This window comes from Anolis carolinensis, unplaced genomic scaffold, assembly GCF_035594765.1.
Source record: "Anolis carolinensis isolate JA03-04 unplaced genomic scaffold, rAnoCar3.1.pri scaffold_7, whole genome shotgun sequence".
NCBI classification, from domain to species: Eukaryota; Metazoa; Chordata; class Lepidosauria; order Squamata; family Dactyloidae; genus Anolis; species Anolis carolinensis.
Genome location: NW_026943818.1, coordinates 20624418 through 20642486, shown reverse-complemented (window position 1 = coordinate 20642486; position 18069 = coordinate 20624418). Strand labels below are relative to the sequence as shown.

The 18069-nt window shown below is 46.8% G+C and overlaps 1 protein-coding gene across 1 annotated transcript in view; it reads right to left on the bottom strand.

Moving 5' to 3' along the window:
- mlxipl (MLX interacting protein like) overlaps positions 1–12214 on the bottom strand; it is a 30427-nt gene extending 18213 nt beyond the window's left edge. The window contains exons 1-7 of the mRNA XM_062959399.1: positions 11894–12214; positions 4187–4293; positions 3778–3860; positions 1892–1981; positions 1564–1608; positions 374–578; positions 46–126 (exon numbers count right to left, since the gene is read on the bottom strand). Of these exons, the coding sequence (XP_062815469.1) occupies positions 46–126; positions 374–578; positions 1564–1608; positions 1892–1981; positions 3778–3860; positions 4187–4293; positions 11894–12129 (847 nt within the window). The 5' untranslated portion in view covers positions 12130–12214. The remainder of the gene's footprint in view (positions 1–45; positions 127–373; positions 579–1563; positions 1609–1891; positions 1982–3777; positions 3861–4186; positions 4294–11893) is intronic.
- Positions 12215–18069: the final 5855 nt, after the last annotated feature.

Genomic DNA, 18069 nt, shown 5'->3' with positions numbered 1-18069 from the left:
TCCCTTTATCCTACCTTCCGCTTCCCAAAGCAAGTTAAGACCTACCAGATATCTCCATGAAGTCATCCATATTCGGCTGCAGGGGGGCCAGGTCTGGCTGGATCATGTCCGCGTTGCCGATGTAAGCTGCCAAGGCAAACCGAACACAAAGTAGATACATGGTTCCACCAGGATGCCTTTGCAATTTCCTAAGAGACTTTTCCATACATTAAAGAGGCTGTCAGTGGCGAAATGAGCTCTCCAAGGTGCTGAGTGGACCTGGCGGCTCAATTCAGCACCTCGGAGAGCTCCTTGGTAGACATATGAATAAAAAGAGAATATGTTTGCTTGGACTTCACAAGGGAGCAACCCAGTAGTCAGACAAGGCTAGTACCTTCATCTGGAGCCGGTTGAGGGGGGCATCCGGCCTGGGTCATGGTGAAGAGAGTGTCCGAGATGTCCGAAAGGAAACTGTCCAGGTCAAAGAGCTGCCTCCCTTCCGCGTCCTCCTCCTCCCCTTTGTCCCTCAAGAGCATCGGGACCACGTTGGAAAAGAGCTGGTCGCACCAGTGGTTGGTGGGCTTCCATGCCTCGTCACCCTGGTTGAGAGACAGCGGGCATCACAGGCTGGCCAGAAGGAAGGAAGTTCTATCATGTCACTGAGACTGCTATCTTCCTGCTTTCTCCCTTCTCCAGCTCTGAGAAGGCCTACTTACTTACTTCCCTGGCTCTGATAGGGCCCACTTTCTCCAGTTCTGAGAAGGTTTTCTTTCTCCCTTCTTCATCTCCAAGAAGAAAGCCTATTTTCTCCCTTCTCCAGCTCTAAGAATAAGGCCTACTTTCTCCCTTCTCCAGCTCTAAGAAGAGTCTACTTTCTCCCTTCTTCATCTCCAAGAAAAAAGCCTACTTTCTACCTTCTCCAGCCCTAAGAAGAGAGTCTACTTTCTCCCTTCTCCAGCTCAAAGAATAAAGCTTACTTTCTCCCTTCTCCAGTTCAGAGACAAAAACCTACTTTCTCCCTTCTCCAGCTGTGAAAAGAGAAGTAGCCTACTTTCTCCCTTCTCCAGATCTGAGGCAAACACCTTCTTTCTCCTTTCTCCAGCTCTGAGAAGAGAGTCTACTTTCTCCCTTCTCCAGCTCTAAGAAGAGTCTACTTTCTCCCTTCTCCAGCTCAAAGAATAAAGCCTACTTTCTCCCTTCTCCAGTTCAGAGATGAAAACCTACTTTCTCCCTTCTTCAGCTGTGAAAAGAGAAGGGAGCCTACTTTCTCCCTTCTCCAGCTCTGAGAAGAGAACCTACTTCTCTTCCATTCCCTTCTCTTCCTTTCCCTTCCTCCCTTCCTTCTCTCCCTCCTTTCTTTTCTTTCCCCTCCTTCCCTTCCTTCTCCTTTCCTTTCTTTTTCTTTCCTTCATTCCTTCCTCCCAAATGCTGATATCACTTTTCTTTCTCAGTGACAACATAGAGAGATACAAATGGACAAAAATAATATACTAAATTAAAAATAATACATTAATTTTTTAAAAAAATAATAAATATGGAAAAGAACCAAGAAGGCCTGCCCGCTTCATATTCCCACATCCTTACCGGTTTGGGACTTGATATTTCGCCTTCTCGACTGAATCTGCGGAGCTGCAAGGGAAACATAGCGTCAAGTACCCAGCACAAATTGGCCTAAAGTGGGTCTCAGTTTCGAGATCTACCCAATTCATCCAACCTTCCCAAAGCCACAAAGTGTACCAAGTTCTTTACATCCAAAAGGAAGAAATAATAAATGGTTGCAAAGACAACACCAGCCCGTAGGTGGCGCTGTTGACCATGACAACATTTGGAGACAGATTTTTGGCTTCTATTTTTTTTAATTCCCTTTATAGACTGCCTTGGGTTATGGAGGTTTTAAAGGTGGGAAACTGACCCTTTTCTTGTAGTAGATCCGCCACTTGTGGTACTCCTTCATCACCACCTCGATCCGGCGCTTCCAGTAGTTCCCCTCCAGCACAACAGCCTGACAAGGGAGACAACGTCTGAGTCAACATCCCAATGGGTTTCTGCCCACTGAGCTGTATCTTGTAGGTGGTATTATTATTATTATTATTATTATTATTATTATTATTATTATATAGCAAGTCGACTCCTAAGGGATTCTGTCCACTCTTAAGCCCACTCTTTAAGCCCTACACTAACTCTTAAGGCTTTCTGTCCACTAAGCTGGCTCTTAGTCCCAGCCCTGAGGGATTTCTAAATAAGCCAGGTCATAAGGGCTTCTCAACCAGGCTTCAAGGTGTTCTGTCTCTTAGGCTAAGACAAGACTTAGGGGCTTCTACACATTAAGCCAGGTTTTAGGGGATTCTGTAGACTAAGCCAGGCCTTACAGGCTTTTGTTGACTAAGTTGGCTCTGAAGAGTTTCTACAAGTAAAGGCAGCATTTCCAGACACTAAGCCAGCTCTAAAGGGATTGCATACATTAAACCAGCTCTTAGGGGCTTATGTCCACTAAACCGGATCTTAAGGTCTTCTGGGTCTCTGTCCACTAAGCCAGCTCTAAAGGACTTCTATCCATTAAGCCAGGCCTTAGAGGCTTCTGTCCACCAAGAGAATGCCTTCTAAGCCATCTCTTAAAGGCTTTTGTGCACTAATCCAGATCTTAGGGGCTTCTGTCGACTAAGCTAGCTCTTAGGAGCGTCTACAAGCAAAGGCAGAATTATAGGCACTAAGCCAGCTCTGAGGGGGTTGCATACTGGGTCTTAGGGGCATCTGTCCACCAAGATCAAGTTCCCAAACTTATTTGGCCTGCCGCCCCCTTTCCGGAAAAAATATTACTTAGCACCCTTTAGAAAGGGGGTGTGGCTAAGAGGGGTGGGCGTGGCTCCTGCTCAAGAGGGCGGGGCTGAGCCTCTCCCCTAGTCCAAGATGCAGGGCTGGGAGTGGGAGGTGGGCGGGGCCACAAATGGGCGGCCAGGACTAGGATGGGCGGAGTTACGAGCTCTGAGGCAGGGCTGAGCTTCTATCCCTGTCCTGGACACAGGGGGCGGGGCTAGAGGAGGGGGCGGGACCTCTATACCCCACCCTGTGTTCTAACAAGCACCTCAGGGGTGGTATACAGAGGCTCTTGGGAAGAGGCCCCACCCCTAGCCCTGCCCTTTAGTCCTAAAAGGCCTCTCAGGAGAGATATAGAGGCTCAGCCCTATCTCGGGCTCTTGAGAAGAAGCCACGCCCACTCCTCTAACTCCACCCCCTGTGTCCTAACAGGCACCTCAAGTGCTCAGCCCTGTCTTGCGCTCTCGAGAAGAGGCCCCGCCCCCACCCCTAGCCCCACCCTTTAGTCCTAAAAGGCCTCTCAGGAGAAATATAGAGGCTCAGCCCTGTCTCAGGCTCTTGGAAGGAGGCCCCGCCCCCACCCCTAGCCCTTCTCTTTAGTCCTAAAAGGCCTCTCAGGAGAGATATAGAGGCTCAGCCCTGTCTCAGGCTCTTGGAAGGAGGCCCCGCCCCCACCCCTAGCCCTGCCCTTTAGTCCTAAAAGGCCTCTCAGGAGAGATATAGAGGCTCAGCCCTGTCTCACGCTCTTGGGAAGAAGCCACGCCCACTCCTCTAGCCCCGCCTCCTGTGTCCTAATAGGTGCCTCAGGTGTTCAGCCCTATCTCCGGCCCTGCCCTGGCCCTGCCCCCGTCTCCTAATAGGTGCCATCACCGCCCCCCTGGATCACTGCAGCGCCCACCAGGGGGCGGTATCACAGTTTTAGGGGATTCTGTATCTCAAGCCAGGCCTGAAGGGAGGTCTTGTGTCCGCTCAAGGAAGGCTCACTTCCGGCTTCCGGTGGGCGTCCGCTTCCGATCCGTCCAGCGGAGTGACAAATCCGCACACGGGGCTCTTCCTGCGTTCCACATCTGCAGCAGACAGAGACGTGCATCAGGTCCCCAATGTTGTCTAGGATGCTGGGAAATGCAGTACCACCACCACCACCCAAAAAAAAATCTGGGATAGATTGGACGAAATCCTGCCTTTTGCCTCTCCTTGTTTTCCAAAAGGCCGTTTGGAAATCCAGATTGCAACACAATCTGAACTTTGGCAACAACCTCCTCCTGTTTGCGAAAGGGAGCAAAGCGCTCCCCTTTGCCAGGTTTCAAAGTCCAGAAGTCAAATTTCAGTCTCAAACCACGACTCCTGCATTGGATCCCAATGATTTTGGGGGAAGAAATGGTACAGTACTCACATTGTATATACCAAGCTCTCCAGATGGCATTGTTCAGGCGGATCTTGTCTCGGCAAAGCAAGCGAAGACCCTTGAAATTCTTCCATTTGGGAGACACCAATTTCCCGCTAAAATGCAAACCAAGGGATATATAAATGACTTTGTAAAGCATACAGCTGCAGCCTTATCTATCTTCTATCTATACATATAAAAGTCGTAGTATATCGAGTGTATGTACATTGGTTTATACACAAAGGCTTTTACATAGCTTGACCAAACCTGGCACAAATACCCTTAATTTGTGCTGTCAGTCTTTCATGGTTGGAATCACTGGATTGCTGTGAGTTTTCTGGGCTGTCTGGCCATGTTCCAGAAGCATTCTCTCCTGATGTTTCGCCCACATCTATGGCAGGCATCCTCAGAGGTGGTGAGGCCTGTTGGAAATGAGGCAAGTGGGGTTTATATCCCTGTGGAATAATATTCAGGGTGGGAGAAAGTGTGGTCGAACCAGGCCGGCCATCTGCATTCAATCTAATTTGACTGCAGCTGAGAGTTCCACCGATCGGAAGGAACCATGCTGGAATCTGTTGGAGGAAAGTGTGAATGTTGTACAGTAGAGTCTCACTTATCCAAGCCTCGCTTATCCAAGCTTCTGGATAATCCAAGCCATTTGTGTAGTCAATGTTTTCAATATATCATTACATTTTGTTGCTAAATTCGTAAATACAGTAATTACAACATAACATTACTGCATATTGAACTACTTTTTCTGTCAATTTTGTTGTATAACATGATGTTTTGGCACATAATTTGTAAAATCATAACTTAATTTGATGTTTAATCGGTTTTTCCTTAATCCCTCCTTATTATCCAAGATATTCGCTTATCCAAGCTTCTGCTGGCCCGTTTAGCTTGGATAAGTGAAACTCTGCTGTAATTGCATTGAATGGAAGTTAAAATGAAAAAAAAATCTGGATACCAGTATTTTAAAAAACTAAAATCCGGACAGTAAATAAAAAACAACACTCTGCAAACAGGGGGAATCCTAGGCAGGAAACAATCAGGGCCAGCTAACACCTCCCAACAAAGGATTCCCCCAGACAGGAAACAGCCGGACTTTGAAGCCGCAAGGCTATTCAATGCTAATCAAGCTGGCCAATGGCAACATTCACACTTGCCTCTAACAGATAAGAGTTCTTTCTCCCACCCTGGACATCATTCTACAGATATATAAACTCCACTTGCTTAGCTTCCAACAGACCTGACAACTTCTGAGAATGCCTGCCATAGATGTGGGAGAAACATCAGGAGATAATGAATTCCAGACAGGAAACAATCAGAGCCAGCTAACACTTTTCCCTCGGCAGGAAGCAGCCATGCCTTGAAGCTGCAAGGGTATTCAATGCTAATCAAGCTGCTTTGTTGAGAGGTGTTCAGGGCCAGCGAACACCTCTCAACAAAGGATTCCCCCAGGCAGGAAACAGCCGGACTTTGAAGCCGCAAGGCTATTCAATGCTAATCAAGCTGGCCAATGGCAACATTCATACCCGCCTCCAACAGACAAGAGTTCTTTCTCCACCCTAGACATATAAACCCCACTTGCCTAGTTTCCAACAGACCTCACAACCTCTGAGGATGCCTGCCATAGATGTGGGTGAAATGTCAGGAGAGAATGCTACAGGAACATGAACATACAGCCCGGACAACTCACAGCAACCTAGCCAAGAAATTATTATTATTATTATTATTACAATTATTACAATTATTATTATTATTATTATTATTCTCACCCAACAGGGGACTCTGGGTGGCTTACAATAAAATGCATATATAAAAATTATACAGTACAATATAAATCAGTTAAAAAATTATAACTGATAAAAACACATTATAAAATGTACAGTGTAGATATGTGAGATTAGATTACACATTATAAGATAAAACACATTATAAAATATAGGTAGACGTGTTCAGAAATAGCTTGAACGTGACCAAAACATGTGAAAAGGGGTTTTGTAAAAGTTCACCATGTCCAAAAAAAAAACAAAAACATTTCAGTTCAAGACAGATAACAGGATTCGAACCCGGCTCCTCACAAGCAGAACTCCCTTCTGTTTGATCATTTTGTGTTGTTTTCGGACTGAACCCAAAGGCGCTCTTTGACACATCTAAAAGCGAATGTGTCATAAGCTAATGTTGACCCAAGAAGCCAGGAAATTAAACAAAAATCCAAAGAACTCCACGCCGGCTGTTTCTTTCTTCCTCTCTGGTTGCGTCCGAGTTCCCAAATGTTTGCATTAGAACCATTAGGCCTGAGCGCTGCGTTTCCCTCGGTCGCATTTCCACCGTCTTCCGGATGGGAAAAACAAGCAAACACCATCTGGGGTGGAAAGAGCCTGAAAAACAAGACCGTGTGCGGAGGACGAGATGGCCCTTCTCGGCTCATTTTCAACTGAAATCGAAATGTATTGCGCACAAAAACCCTCAAGTTAGGTCTCGCTTTGGATGCTAAGCAAGGTCGGCCCTGGTTGGGATTTGGAGGGGAGGCCGACAACAAGCCTATTTCAGAGAAGGGAACCGACTGAGTCTTCATAGGTAAAGGTAAAGCAAAGAGACCTCCAAAGACCATCTAGGTGGTCTCATAAGACCATAGGTAAGGAAAGAGACCTCCAAAGATCATCTAGATAGTTTCATAAGACCATACGTAAGCAAGGAGACCTCCAAAGACCATTTAGTTTCATAAGATCATAGGTAAGGAAAGAGACCTCCAAAGGCCATCTAGATGGTCTCATAAGACCATAAATAAGCAAAGAGACCTCCAAAGACCATCTAGATTATCTCATAAGACCATACGTAAGCAAAGAGACCTCCAAAGGCCATCTAGATTATCTCATAAGACCATACGTAAGCAAAGAGACCTCCAAAGGCCATCTAGATAGTTTCATAAGACCATAGGTAAGCAAAGAGACCTCCAAAGGCCATCTAGATGGTCTCATAAGACCATAGGTAAGCAAGGAGACCTCCAAAGACCATCTAGATGGTTTCATAAGACCATAGGTAGGGAAAGAGACCTCCAAAGACCATCTAGATGGTTTCATAAGACCATAGGTAAGGAAAGAGACCTCCAAAGACCCATCTAGATGGTCTCATAAGACCATAGGTAAGGAAAGAAACCTCCAAAGACCCATCTAGATGGTTTCATAAGACCATAGATAAGCAAAGAGGCCTCCAAAGACCCATCTAGATGGTCTCATAAGACCATAGGTAAGGAAAGAGACCTCCAAAGGCCATCTAGATGGTCTCATAAGACCATAGGTAAGCAAGGAGACCTCCAAAGACCATCTAGATGGTTTCATAAGACCATAGATAAGCAAAGAGGCCTCCAAAGACCCATCTAGATGGTCTCATAAGACCATAGGTAAGGAAAGAGACCTCCAAAGGCCATCTAGATGATCTCATCAGGCCATCAGAAGACCATAGATAAGGAAAGGGACCTCAAAGACCATCTAGATGGTTTCATAGGACCATAGGTGAGGAAAGAGACCTCCAATGACCATCTAGATGGTCTCATAAGAACATTGGTAAGGAAAGGGACCTCAAAGACCATCTAGATGTTCTCATAAGGCTCCAGCTAAGCAAAGATATATAATAATTATATTATTATATCATAAGGCTCTAGCTAAGCAAAGATATATAATAATATATATATATTAATATTATAATAATAATAATAATAATAATAATAATAATAATAATAATAATAATTCATCTCTATCCCACTTTTCTCCCATGGGTGGGATTCAAATCATGCCTTCTAACCCAAGACGCAACTCTATTTATGGCACTCCACTCGTCACTTCTTTCCCGGATGAAGAGAAAGCTTTGGGGAGAATCACCCGTTGGGTTCGTTCACAACCAGTAAGGAAGGGAAAGTCATGAGACCTGATTTATTTATCAACACTCGTGAAGCATGAAATCTCACAAAAGAAGACCTTATTTCACATTCCACAACAACGCAGGAAGGGACAACCAGGAACAAGTTCAAAAGTCCTGGGTGCAAAAGTCGGCGTCTTATCAGGAAGAATTCCCGATAAGGATTTTAAATGATATTTAATGATATTTCTATCATTAAATGTATTGAATTTGTCCGTTCTATTTCCTTGGCACTCGCCGCCCAAACCAGATCTGCTTCTTGTTAGGATTTTCTGGGTGTTAGGAGAAACTTCCCAAAAACAGCCGAGCATCCAAAAATATGTAAACAAAGGATACTTAACGTTGAGCATTCAGCTCACAGTAAGCAGAGCGCAAAGTGTCATGTGGTTGTAAAGCAGTGATTCTCAATTTTCCTAATGCCGCGACCATTTAATATAGTTCCTCATGTTGTGGTGATCCGCCCTACCATAAAATTATTTTCGTAGCTACTTTATAACTGTACTTTTGCTACTGTTATGAATCGTAATGTAAATATCTGATACTCGGGATGTATATCAAATTTGGCACAACTACCCAAAACGCCCAAATTTGAATACTGGTGGGGTTGGAGAGGATTGATTTTGTTATTTCGGAGTTGTAGTAGCTGGGATTTATGGTTCTGAACTCCACCAACGATGGCATTGAACCAAACCTGGCACACAGAACTCCCAACAGAAAAAACTGGAAGGGTTTGGTGGGCATTGATCTTGAGTTTTGGAGTTGTAGTTGACATCCAGAGAGAACTGTGGACTCAAACAAAGATGGATCTGGACCAAACTAAGACCATCAGCCAATCAGAATGAGAAAATGACTCAACCGTTCAATGCTAAGGCTTCTCCGTCTGCGCAGGGTTCCATACTTCGCACTTTAACAACACAACCTTTCAATGCTAAGGCTTCCCCGTCTGCGCAGGGTTCCATACTTTGCATTTTAACAACACAACCGTTCAATGCTAAGGCTTCCCCGTCTGCGCAGGGTTCCATACTTCGCACTTTAACAACACAACCGTTCAATGGTAAGGCTTCCCCGTCTGCGCAGGGTTCCATACTTCGCACTTTAACAACACAACCGTTCAAAGCTAAGGCTTCCCTGTCTGCGCAGGGTTCCATACTTCGCACTTTAACAACACAACCGTTCAAAGCTAAGGCTTCCCCGTCTGCGCAGGGTTCCATACTTCGCACTTTAACAACACAACCGTTCAATGCTAAGGCTTCCCTGTCTGCGCAGGGTTCCATACTTCGCGCTTTAACAACACAACCGTTCATTGCTAAGGCTTCCCCGTCTGCACAGGGTTCCATACTTCGCGCTTTAACAACACAACCGTTCATTGCTAAGGCTTCCCCGTCTGCACAGGGTTCCATACTTCGCGCTTTAACAACACAACCGTTCAATGCTAAGGCTTCCCCGTCTGCGCAGGGTTCCATACTTCGCGCTTTAACAACACAACCGTTCAATGCTAAGGCTTCCCCGTCTGCGCAGGGTTCCATACTTCGCTCTTTAACAACACAACCGTTCAATGCTAAGGCTTCCCCGTCTGCGCAGGGTTCCATACTTCGCGCTTTAACAACACAACCGTTCAATGCTAAGGCTTCCCCGCCTGCGCAGGGTTCCATACTTCGCGCTTTAACAACACAACCGTTCATTGCTAAGGCTTCCCCGTCTGCACAGGGTTCCATACTTCGCACTTTAACAACACAACCATTCAATGCTAAGGCTTCCCCGTCTGCGCAGGGTTCCATACTTCGCGCTTTAACAACACAACCGTTCATTGCTAAGGCTTCCCCGTCTGCACAGGGTTCCATACTTCGCACTTTAACAACACAACCGTTCATTGCTAAGGCTTCCCCGTCTGCACAGGGTTCCATACTTCGCGCTTTAACAACACAACCGTTCATTGCTAAGGCTTCCCCGTCTGCACAGGGTTCCATACTTCGCGCTTTAACAACACAACCGTTCATTGCTAAGGCTTCCCCGTCTGCACAGGGTTCCATACTTCGCACTTTAACAACACAACCGTTCAATGCTAAGGCTTCCCCGTCTGCACAGGGTTCCATACTTCGCGCTTTAACAACACAACCGTTCATTGCTAAGGCTTCCCCGTCTGCACAGGGTTCCATACTTCGCGCTTTAACAACACAACCGTTCATTGCTAAGGCTTCCCCGTCTGCACAGGGTTCCATACTTCGCGCTTTAACAACACAACCGTTCATTGCTAAGGCTTCCCCGTCTGCACAGGGTTCCATACTTCGCGCTTTAACAACACAACCGTTCATTGCTAAGGCTTCCCCGTCTGCACAGGGTTCCATACTTCGCGCTTTAACAACACAACCGTTCATTGCTAAGGCTTCCCCGTCTGCACAGGGTTCCATACTTCGCGCTTTAACAACACAACCGTTCATTGCTAAGGCTTCCCCGTCTGCACAGGGTTCCATACTTCGCGCTTTAACAACACAACCGTTCATTGCTAAGGCTTCCCCGTCTGCACAGGGTTCCATACTTCGCGCTTTAACAACACAACCGTTCATTGCTAAGGCTTCCCCGTCTGCACAGGGTTCCATACTTCGCGCTTTAACAACACAACCGTTCATTGCTAAGGCTTCCCCGTCTGCGCAGGGTTCCATACTTCGCGCTTTAACAACACAACCGTTCATTGCTAAGGCTTCCCTGTCTGCGCAGGGTTCCATACTTCGCGCTTTAACAACACAACCGTTCATTGCTAAGGCTTCCCCGTCTGCGCAGGGTTCCATACTTCGCGCTTTAACAACACAACCGTTCATTGCTAAGGCTTCCCCGTCTGCGCAGGGTTCCATACTTCGCGCTTTAACAACACAACCGTTCATTGCTAAGGCTTCCCCGTCTGCGCAGGGTTCCATACTTCGCGCTTTAACAACACAACCGTTCATTGCTAAGGCTTCCCCGTCTGCGCAGGGTTCCATACTTCGCGCTTTAACAACACAACCGTTCATTGCTAAGGCTTCCCCGTCTGCGCAGGGTTCCATACTTCGCGCTTTAACAACACAACCGTTCATTGCTAAGGCTTCCCCGTCTGCGCAGGGTTCCATACTTCGCGCTTTAACAACACAACCGTTCATTGCTAAGGCTTCCCCGTCTGCGCAGGGTTCCATACTTCGCGCTTTAACAACACAACCGTTCATTGCTAAGGCTTCCCCGTCTGCGCAGGGTTCCATACTTCGCGCTTTAACAACACAACCGTTCATTGCTAAGGCTTCCCCGTCTGCACAGGGTTCCATACTTCGCGCTCTAACAACACAACCGTTCATTGCTAAGGCTTCCCCGTCTGCACAGGGTTCCATACTTCGCACTTTAACAACACAACCGTTCATTGCTAAGGCGTCCCCGTCTGCACAGGGTTCCATACTTCGCGCTTTAACAACACAACCGTTCATTGCTAAGGCTTCCCCGTCTGCACAGGGTTCCATACTTCGCGCTTTAACAACACAACCGTTCATTGCTAAGGCTTCCCCGTCTGCACAGGGTTCCATACTTCGCGCTTTAACAACACAACCGTTCATTGCTAAGGCTTCCCCGTCTGCACAGGGTTCCATACTTCGCACTTTAACAACACAACCGTTCATTGCTAAGGCTTCCAGGTAAATGGAACTATAGAGGAGAGCCTACTGAATAAGCCTTTTTGGATGCTTTTTTGGATGCAGAGCAAACACTGTTGTTTTTCCCTCCTGTGCAAATAGACTTATTTGTTCCCATAATCCGAGGCCACCCAAGGCTCGGACTCACCTGTAGGCCAGGCTCATGCACTCAAAGAGCCGCGTCAAGGTGGGATCGATGCCAGGAGGGTCGGAGTCCCGGCGGTGGCCGTGCGGAGAGGACAGCATGAAGTGGCCGCTGTGGATGACCTGGGAGCGGGACGAGGCCTTGGCAGGGGCACCAACCAAAGCCGGTCCATCCGAGTCGGAATCCGAATCCGGGGCCACCTGCGGCACCAGGTAAGGCCCTGGTTGGACGGCCTCCATCGCAAACACAGGCGAGCCCAGGGAAGCAGAGTGCCAGGCATGTGCTTGTGCCGACTCTCCGATCCAGGCTCCAAGGTGTGCCGCTCGGCCGCTTTGGCAGCTGCTTTTGTAGCCCCACTGGCCCCACCTCTGAAGTGGGCGAGGTGTAGGAACACACACCACCGGAAAGCCACCGGGAAAGGCCACATGTCCTCAAATCTGGGACCAGTGTTGCAATCTGTCTGCTTTGGAAATCCGTTGCCGCTGAGCTTCTTCACCTTTGGACTCTATAGATGCCATGCCACGGAACCCTGGGAGTTATAGTTCCCCTTGGGTCCAATGACTGCCAGTCATGCTCGAACTCCAAGCGTTGGAGTTTAGCCAGGCCTTTCGCCTCCAATGCACATGATCTTATAGCACTTTTCTAACATGTTTACAAGTCTCACTCAGTGCATTTTTTTTGCAATTATTTCTTATTATGCAATTTATAAGCAACTTGTACATACCGTATTACAAGCAAGGTCCAATAATCTTTTCCATAACGTAATAAAATACATATCGTAACTAACCCCCAACCAGAAACCAGTATGTCGTGAGAGAAAGAAAACACTTACCATAACACAAGTTAAGACAAGAAAAAAGGGGGAAAAAAGGAAAAACAATTTGGCATAGATTCACAGTTGCTATATTATCTCTGTAGCTTTCAGTATTTGAGCTTATTGTATGTTCGTTTTGTATTTGTCCCCGCGGGGAGATGGAGGTGGGGTATAAGAATTATTATTATTATTATTCTCTGCCTGAGGAATCTGGGGCCTTGGTAAACTATACATCCCAGGGTCCCAATGCAAGTGGTGTCTGCGTGTTGCAGAATCATGAGAGTTGTAGTTTGGCAAGGACTTTTGCATTCTCTGCCTATGAAAGTTGGGGCCTTAGCAAACTATACATCCCAGGGTCCCAATGCAAGTGGTGTCTGCGTGTTGCAGAATCATGAGAGTTGTAGTTTGGCAAGGACTTTTGCATTCTCTGCCTATGAAAGTTGGGGCCTTAGCAAACTATACATCCCAGGGTCCCAATGCAAGTGGTGTCTGCGTGTTGCAGAATCATGAGAGTTGTAGTTTGGCAAGGACTTTTGCATTCTCTGCCTAAGGAAGCTGGGGCCTTAGCAAACTATACAGCCCAGGGTCCCACAGCATGTGAGGTCTGCATGCTGTGGAATCCTGGAAGTTGCAGTTTGGCAAGGCAGCAACACTCTCTGGTTCGGACCCTTGCAAAACTAGACCTCCCAGGGTCCTATATCATGTAGTTTGGCAGAGGAGGCACAAGGCCTAGAGAACTATATCACTCAGTTTCCCATAGAATTGAGCTATTGCAAAGTTGCAGAGGTTGTATGGGATGGAGGGAGTTGTAGTTTGGCAAGGCACCGGCACTCTTGGGCAGAGGGGATGAAAGGCCTTGCAAACCTCTCACTCCCAAGATTATTATTATTAGTATTCATATTATTTAAGATGGCCCTGGATCAAGGAAATATCAATAATATCCCACGTTAAATCCTATGGCTTTTCCGTTTGTCGCCCTCCTGTGGACAGAAGAATATTGCACTTGCCTTCAGATTGTAATTCTTAGCTCTCTGCTGCCATCAAATGGCCAGGTAGGGAAGTGCAGCCTCTGTGTTTTATTTCTCTTCAAAGGATCCCACAATGGAGACAGGCATGGCTTTGGATCAGGAAGCTTCTCTTTGCGGTCTAAAACCCATAGCTCAGTGCTACGGAATCCTGGGAGTTGTAATTTTGCAAGGGCTTCTCTCAATCATCCGCTGACTCACCCCACTGCGACGATGCAATGGAGGAACATTTTGGCACCATTTCCAATTGCCGTGGCTCCGTGCTGTGGTCCCATCGCTCCCTGATGGGGGTGATGCAGTGTGACTCTGCTATGGCACATTGCTAGTCAATCCCGGGAGCTGTAGTTTGGCAGAGGAGGCAAAAGGCCTCGAAGAACTACACCTCCCAGGCTACAATAACATTGAGCTGTGGCAGTGATGCACTTCAGTTATAAAGTTGAATGGGAGGCTGGGAGGTCTAGTTCAACAAGGCCTTGGAAAACTAAAACTCCCAGGATTCCGTAGCACTGAGCTCTGTGTCCCAGACAGCAAAGAGAAACTTCCAGACCCAAAGCCATGCCTGTCTACATTGAGGGATCCTGGGAGCTGCAGTTTGTCATGGCAGCAGCACTCTCTGGTTCGCACCCTTATAAAACTAGACTTCCCAGGGTGCTATAGCATGTAGTTTGGCAGAGAAGGCACAAGGCCCAGCAAAGTATATCTCCCAGTGTGTTGTCGAAGGCTTTCATGGCCAGAATCACTGGGTTGTTGTGCGTTTTCCGAGCTGTCTGGCCATGTTCCAGAAGCATTCTCTCCTGACGTTTCGCCCACATCTATGGCGGGCATCCTCTGGGGAGAGGGGGCGGTCTAGAAATAAAGTTTTATTATTATTTTATTATTATTATTTTATTCTTATTGGAAAATTAAGCAAGGGGGGTTTAATATCTCCTAGGCTCCAATGGCATTGAGCTGTTGCAGAGTTTGTATGGGATGGAGGGAGTTGTAGTTTGACAAGGCACCGGCACTCGTGGGCAGAGGGGATGAAAGGCCTTGCAAACCTCTAACTCCCAAGAATATTATTATTAGTATTAGTATTATTTTAAACTGTCATGGCTCAAATAAATATCAATTAATTTTACATTAAGTCCCAATGGCTTTTCCGTCTGTCGCCCTCCTGTGGACAGAAGAATATTGCACTTGCCTTGAGATTGCGAGTCTTCAAAGGAAGGGTGCTCTTTGCTTTTCATACCTCTAGGTTCCCATTCTTCATTGCAGGGGCGCTCTTTCCTTTTCATACCTCTAGGTTCCATTTCTGCATTGCAGGGGCGCTCTTTCCTTTTCGTACCTCTAGGTTCCCTTTCTTCATTGCAGGGGCGCTCTTTCCTTTTCATACCTCTAGGTTCCCTTTCTGCATTGCAGGGGCGCTCTTTGCTTTTCATACCTCTATGTTCCATTTCTGCATTGCAGGAGCGCTCTTTACTTTTCATACCTCTATGTTCCTTTCTGCATTGCAGGGGCGCTCTTTACTTTTCATACCTCTAGGTTCCCTTTCTGCATTGCAGGGGCGCTCTTGCCTTTTCATACCTCTATGTTCTAATTCTGCATTGCAGGGGCACTCTTTCCTTTTCATACCTCTATGTTCCAATTCTGCATTGCAGGGGCGCTCTTTCCTTTTCATACCTCTAGGTTCCCTTTCTGCATTGCAGGGGCGCTCTTGCCTTTTCATACCTCTATGTTCCAATTCTGCATTGCAGGGGCACTCTTTCCTTTTCATACCTCTATGTTCCAATTCTGCATTGCAGGGGCGCTCTTTACTTTTCATACTTCTATGTTGATTTTCTGCATTGCAGGGGCGCTCTTTACTTTTCATACTTCTATGTTGCTTTTCCGCATTGCAGGGGCGCTCTTTCCTTTTCATACCTCTATGTGCCATTTCCGCATTGCAGGGGCGCTCTTTCCTTTTCATACCTCTATGTGCCATTTCCGCATTGCAGGGGCGCTCTTTCCTTTTCATACCTCTATGTGCCATTTCCGCATTGCAGGGGCGCTCTTTCCTTTTCATACCTCTATGTGCCATTTCCGCATTGCAGGGGCGCTCTTTCCTTTTCATACCTCTATGTTCCATTTCCGCATTGCAGGGGCGCTCTTTCCTTTTCATACCTCTATGTGCCATTTCCGCATTGCAGGGGCGCTCTTTCCTTTTCATACCTCTATGTGCCATTTCCGCATTGCAGGGGCGCTCTTTCCTTTTCATACCTCTATGTTCCATTTCCGCATTGCAGGGGCGCTCTTTCCTTTTCATACCTCTATGTTCCATTTCCGCATTGCAGGGGCGCTCTTTCCTTTTCATACCTCTAGGTTCCCTTTCTGCATTGCAGGGGCGCTCTTTGCTTTTCATACCTCTATGTTCCATTTCTGCATTGCAGGAGCGCTCTTTACTTTTCATACCTCTATGTTCCTTTCTGCATTGCAGGGGCGCTCTTTACTTTTCATACCTCTAGGTTCCCTTTCTGCATTGCAGGGGTGCTCTTGCCTTTTCATACCTCTAGGTTCCCTTTCTGCATTGCAGGGGCGCTCTTTCCTTTTCATACCTCTAGGTTCCCTTTCTGCATTGCAGGGGCGCTCTTGCCTTTTCATACCTCTATGTTCTAATTCTGCATTGCAGGGGCACTCTTTCCTTTTCATACCTCTATGTTCCAATTCTGCATTGCAGGGGCACTCTTTCCTTTTCATACCTCTATGTTCCAATTCTGCATTGCAGGGGCGCTCTTTCCTTTTCATACCTCTATGTTCCATTTCTGCATTGCAGGGGCGCTCTTTGCTTTTCATACCTCTATGTGCCATTTCCGCATTGCAGGGGCGCTCTTTCCTTTTCATACCTCTATGTGCCATTTCCGCATTGCAGGGGCGCTCTTTCCTTTTCATACCTCTATGTGCCATTTCCGCATTGCAGGGGCGCTCTTTCCTTTTCATACCTCTATGTTCCATTTCCGCATTGCAGGGGCGCTCTTTCCTTTTCATACCTCTATGTTCCATTTCCGCATTGCAGGGGCGCTCTTTCCTTTTCATACCTCTAGGTTCCCTTTCTGCATTGCAGGGGCGCTCTTTGCTTTTCATACCTCTATGTTCCATTTCTGCATTGCAGGAGCGCTCTTTACTTTTCATACCTCTATGTTCCTTTCTGCATTGCAGGGGCGCTCTTTACTTTTCATACCTCTAGGTTCCCTTTCTGCATTGCAGGGGTGCTCTTGCCTTTTCATACCTCTAGGTTCCCTTTCTGCATTGCAGGGGCGCTCTTTCCTTTTCATACCTCTAGGTTCCCTTTCTGCATTGCAGGGGCGCTCTTGCCTTTTCATACCTCTATGTTCTAATTCTGCATTGCAGGGGCACTCTTTCCTTTTCATACCTCTATGTTCCAATTCTGCATTGCAGGGGCACTCTTTCCTTTTCATACCTCTATGTTCCAATTCTGCATTGCAGGGGCGCTCTTTCCTTTTCATACCTCTATGTTCCAATTCTGCATTGCAGGGGCACTCTTGCCTTTTCATACCTCTATGTTCTAATTCTGCATTGCAGGGGCGCTCTTTGCTTTTCATACCTCTATGTTCTATTTCCGCATTGCAGGGGCACTCTTGCCTTTTCATACCTCTATGTTCCAATTCTGCATTGCAGGGGCACTCTTTCCTTTTCATACCTCTATGTTCCAATTCTGCATTGCAGGGGCGCTCTTTCCTTTTCATACCTCTATGTTCCAATTCTGCATTGCAGGGGCACTCTTTCCTTTTCATACCTCTATGTTCCAATTCTGCATTGCAGGGGCGCTCTTGCCTTTTCATACCTCTATGTTCTAATTCTGCATTGCAGGGGCACTCTTGCCTTTTCATACCTCTATGTTCTAATTCTGCATTGCAGGGGCACTCTTTGCTTTTCATACCTCTATGTTCCAATTCTGCATTGCAGGGGCACTCTTTCCTTTTCATACCTCTAGGTTCCCTTTCTGCATTGCAGGGGCGCTCTTTCCTTTTCATACCTCTATGTTCCATTTCTGCATTGCAGGGGCGCTCTTTGCTTTTCATACCTCTATGTTCCAATTCTGCATTGCAGGGGCACTCTTGCCTTTTCATACCTCTATGTTCTAATTCTGCATTGCAGGGGCGCTCTTTGCTTTTCATACCTCTATGTTCCAATTCTGCATTGCAGGGGCGCTCTTTCCTTTTCATACCTCTATGTTCCAATTCTGCATTGCAGGGGCGCTCTTTCCTTTTCATACCTCTATGTTCCAATTCTGCATTGCAGGGGCGCTCTTTCCTTTTCATACCTCTATGTTCCAATTCTGCATTGCAGGGGCGCTCTTTCCTTTT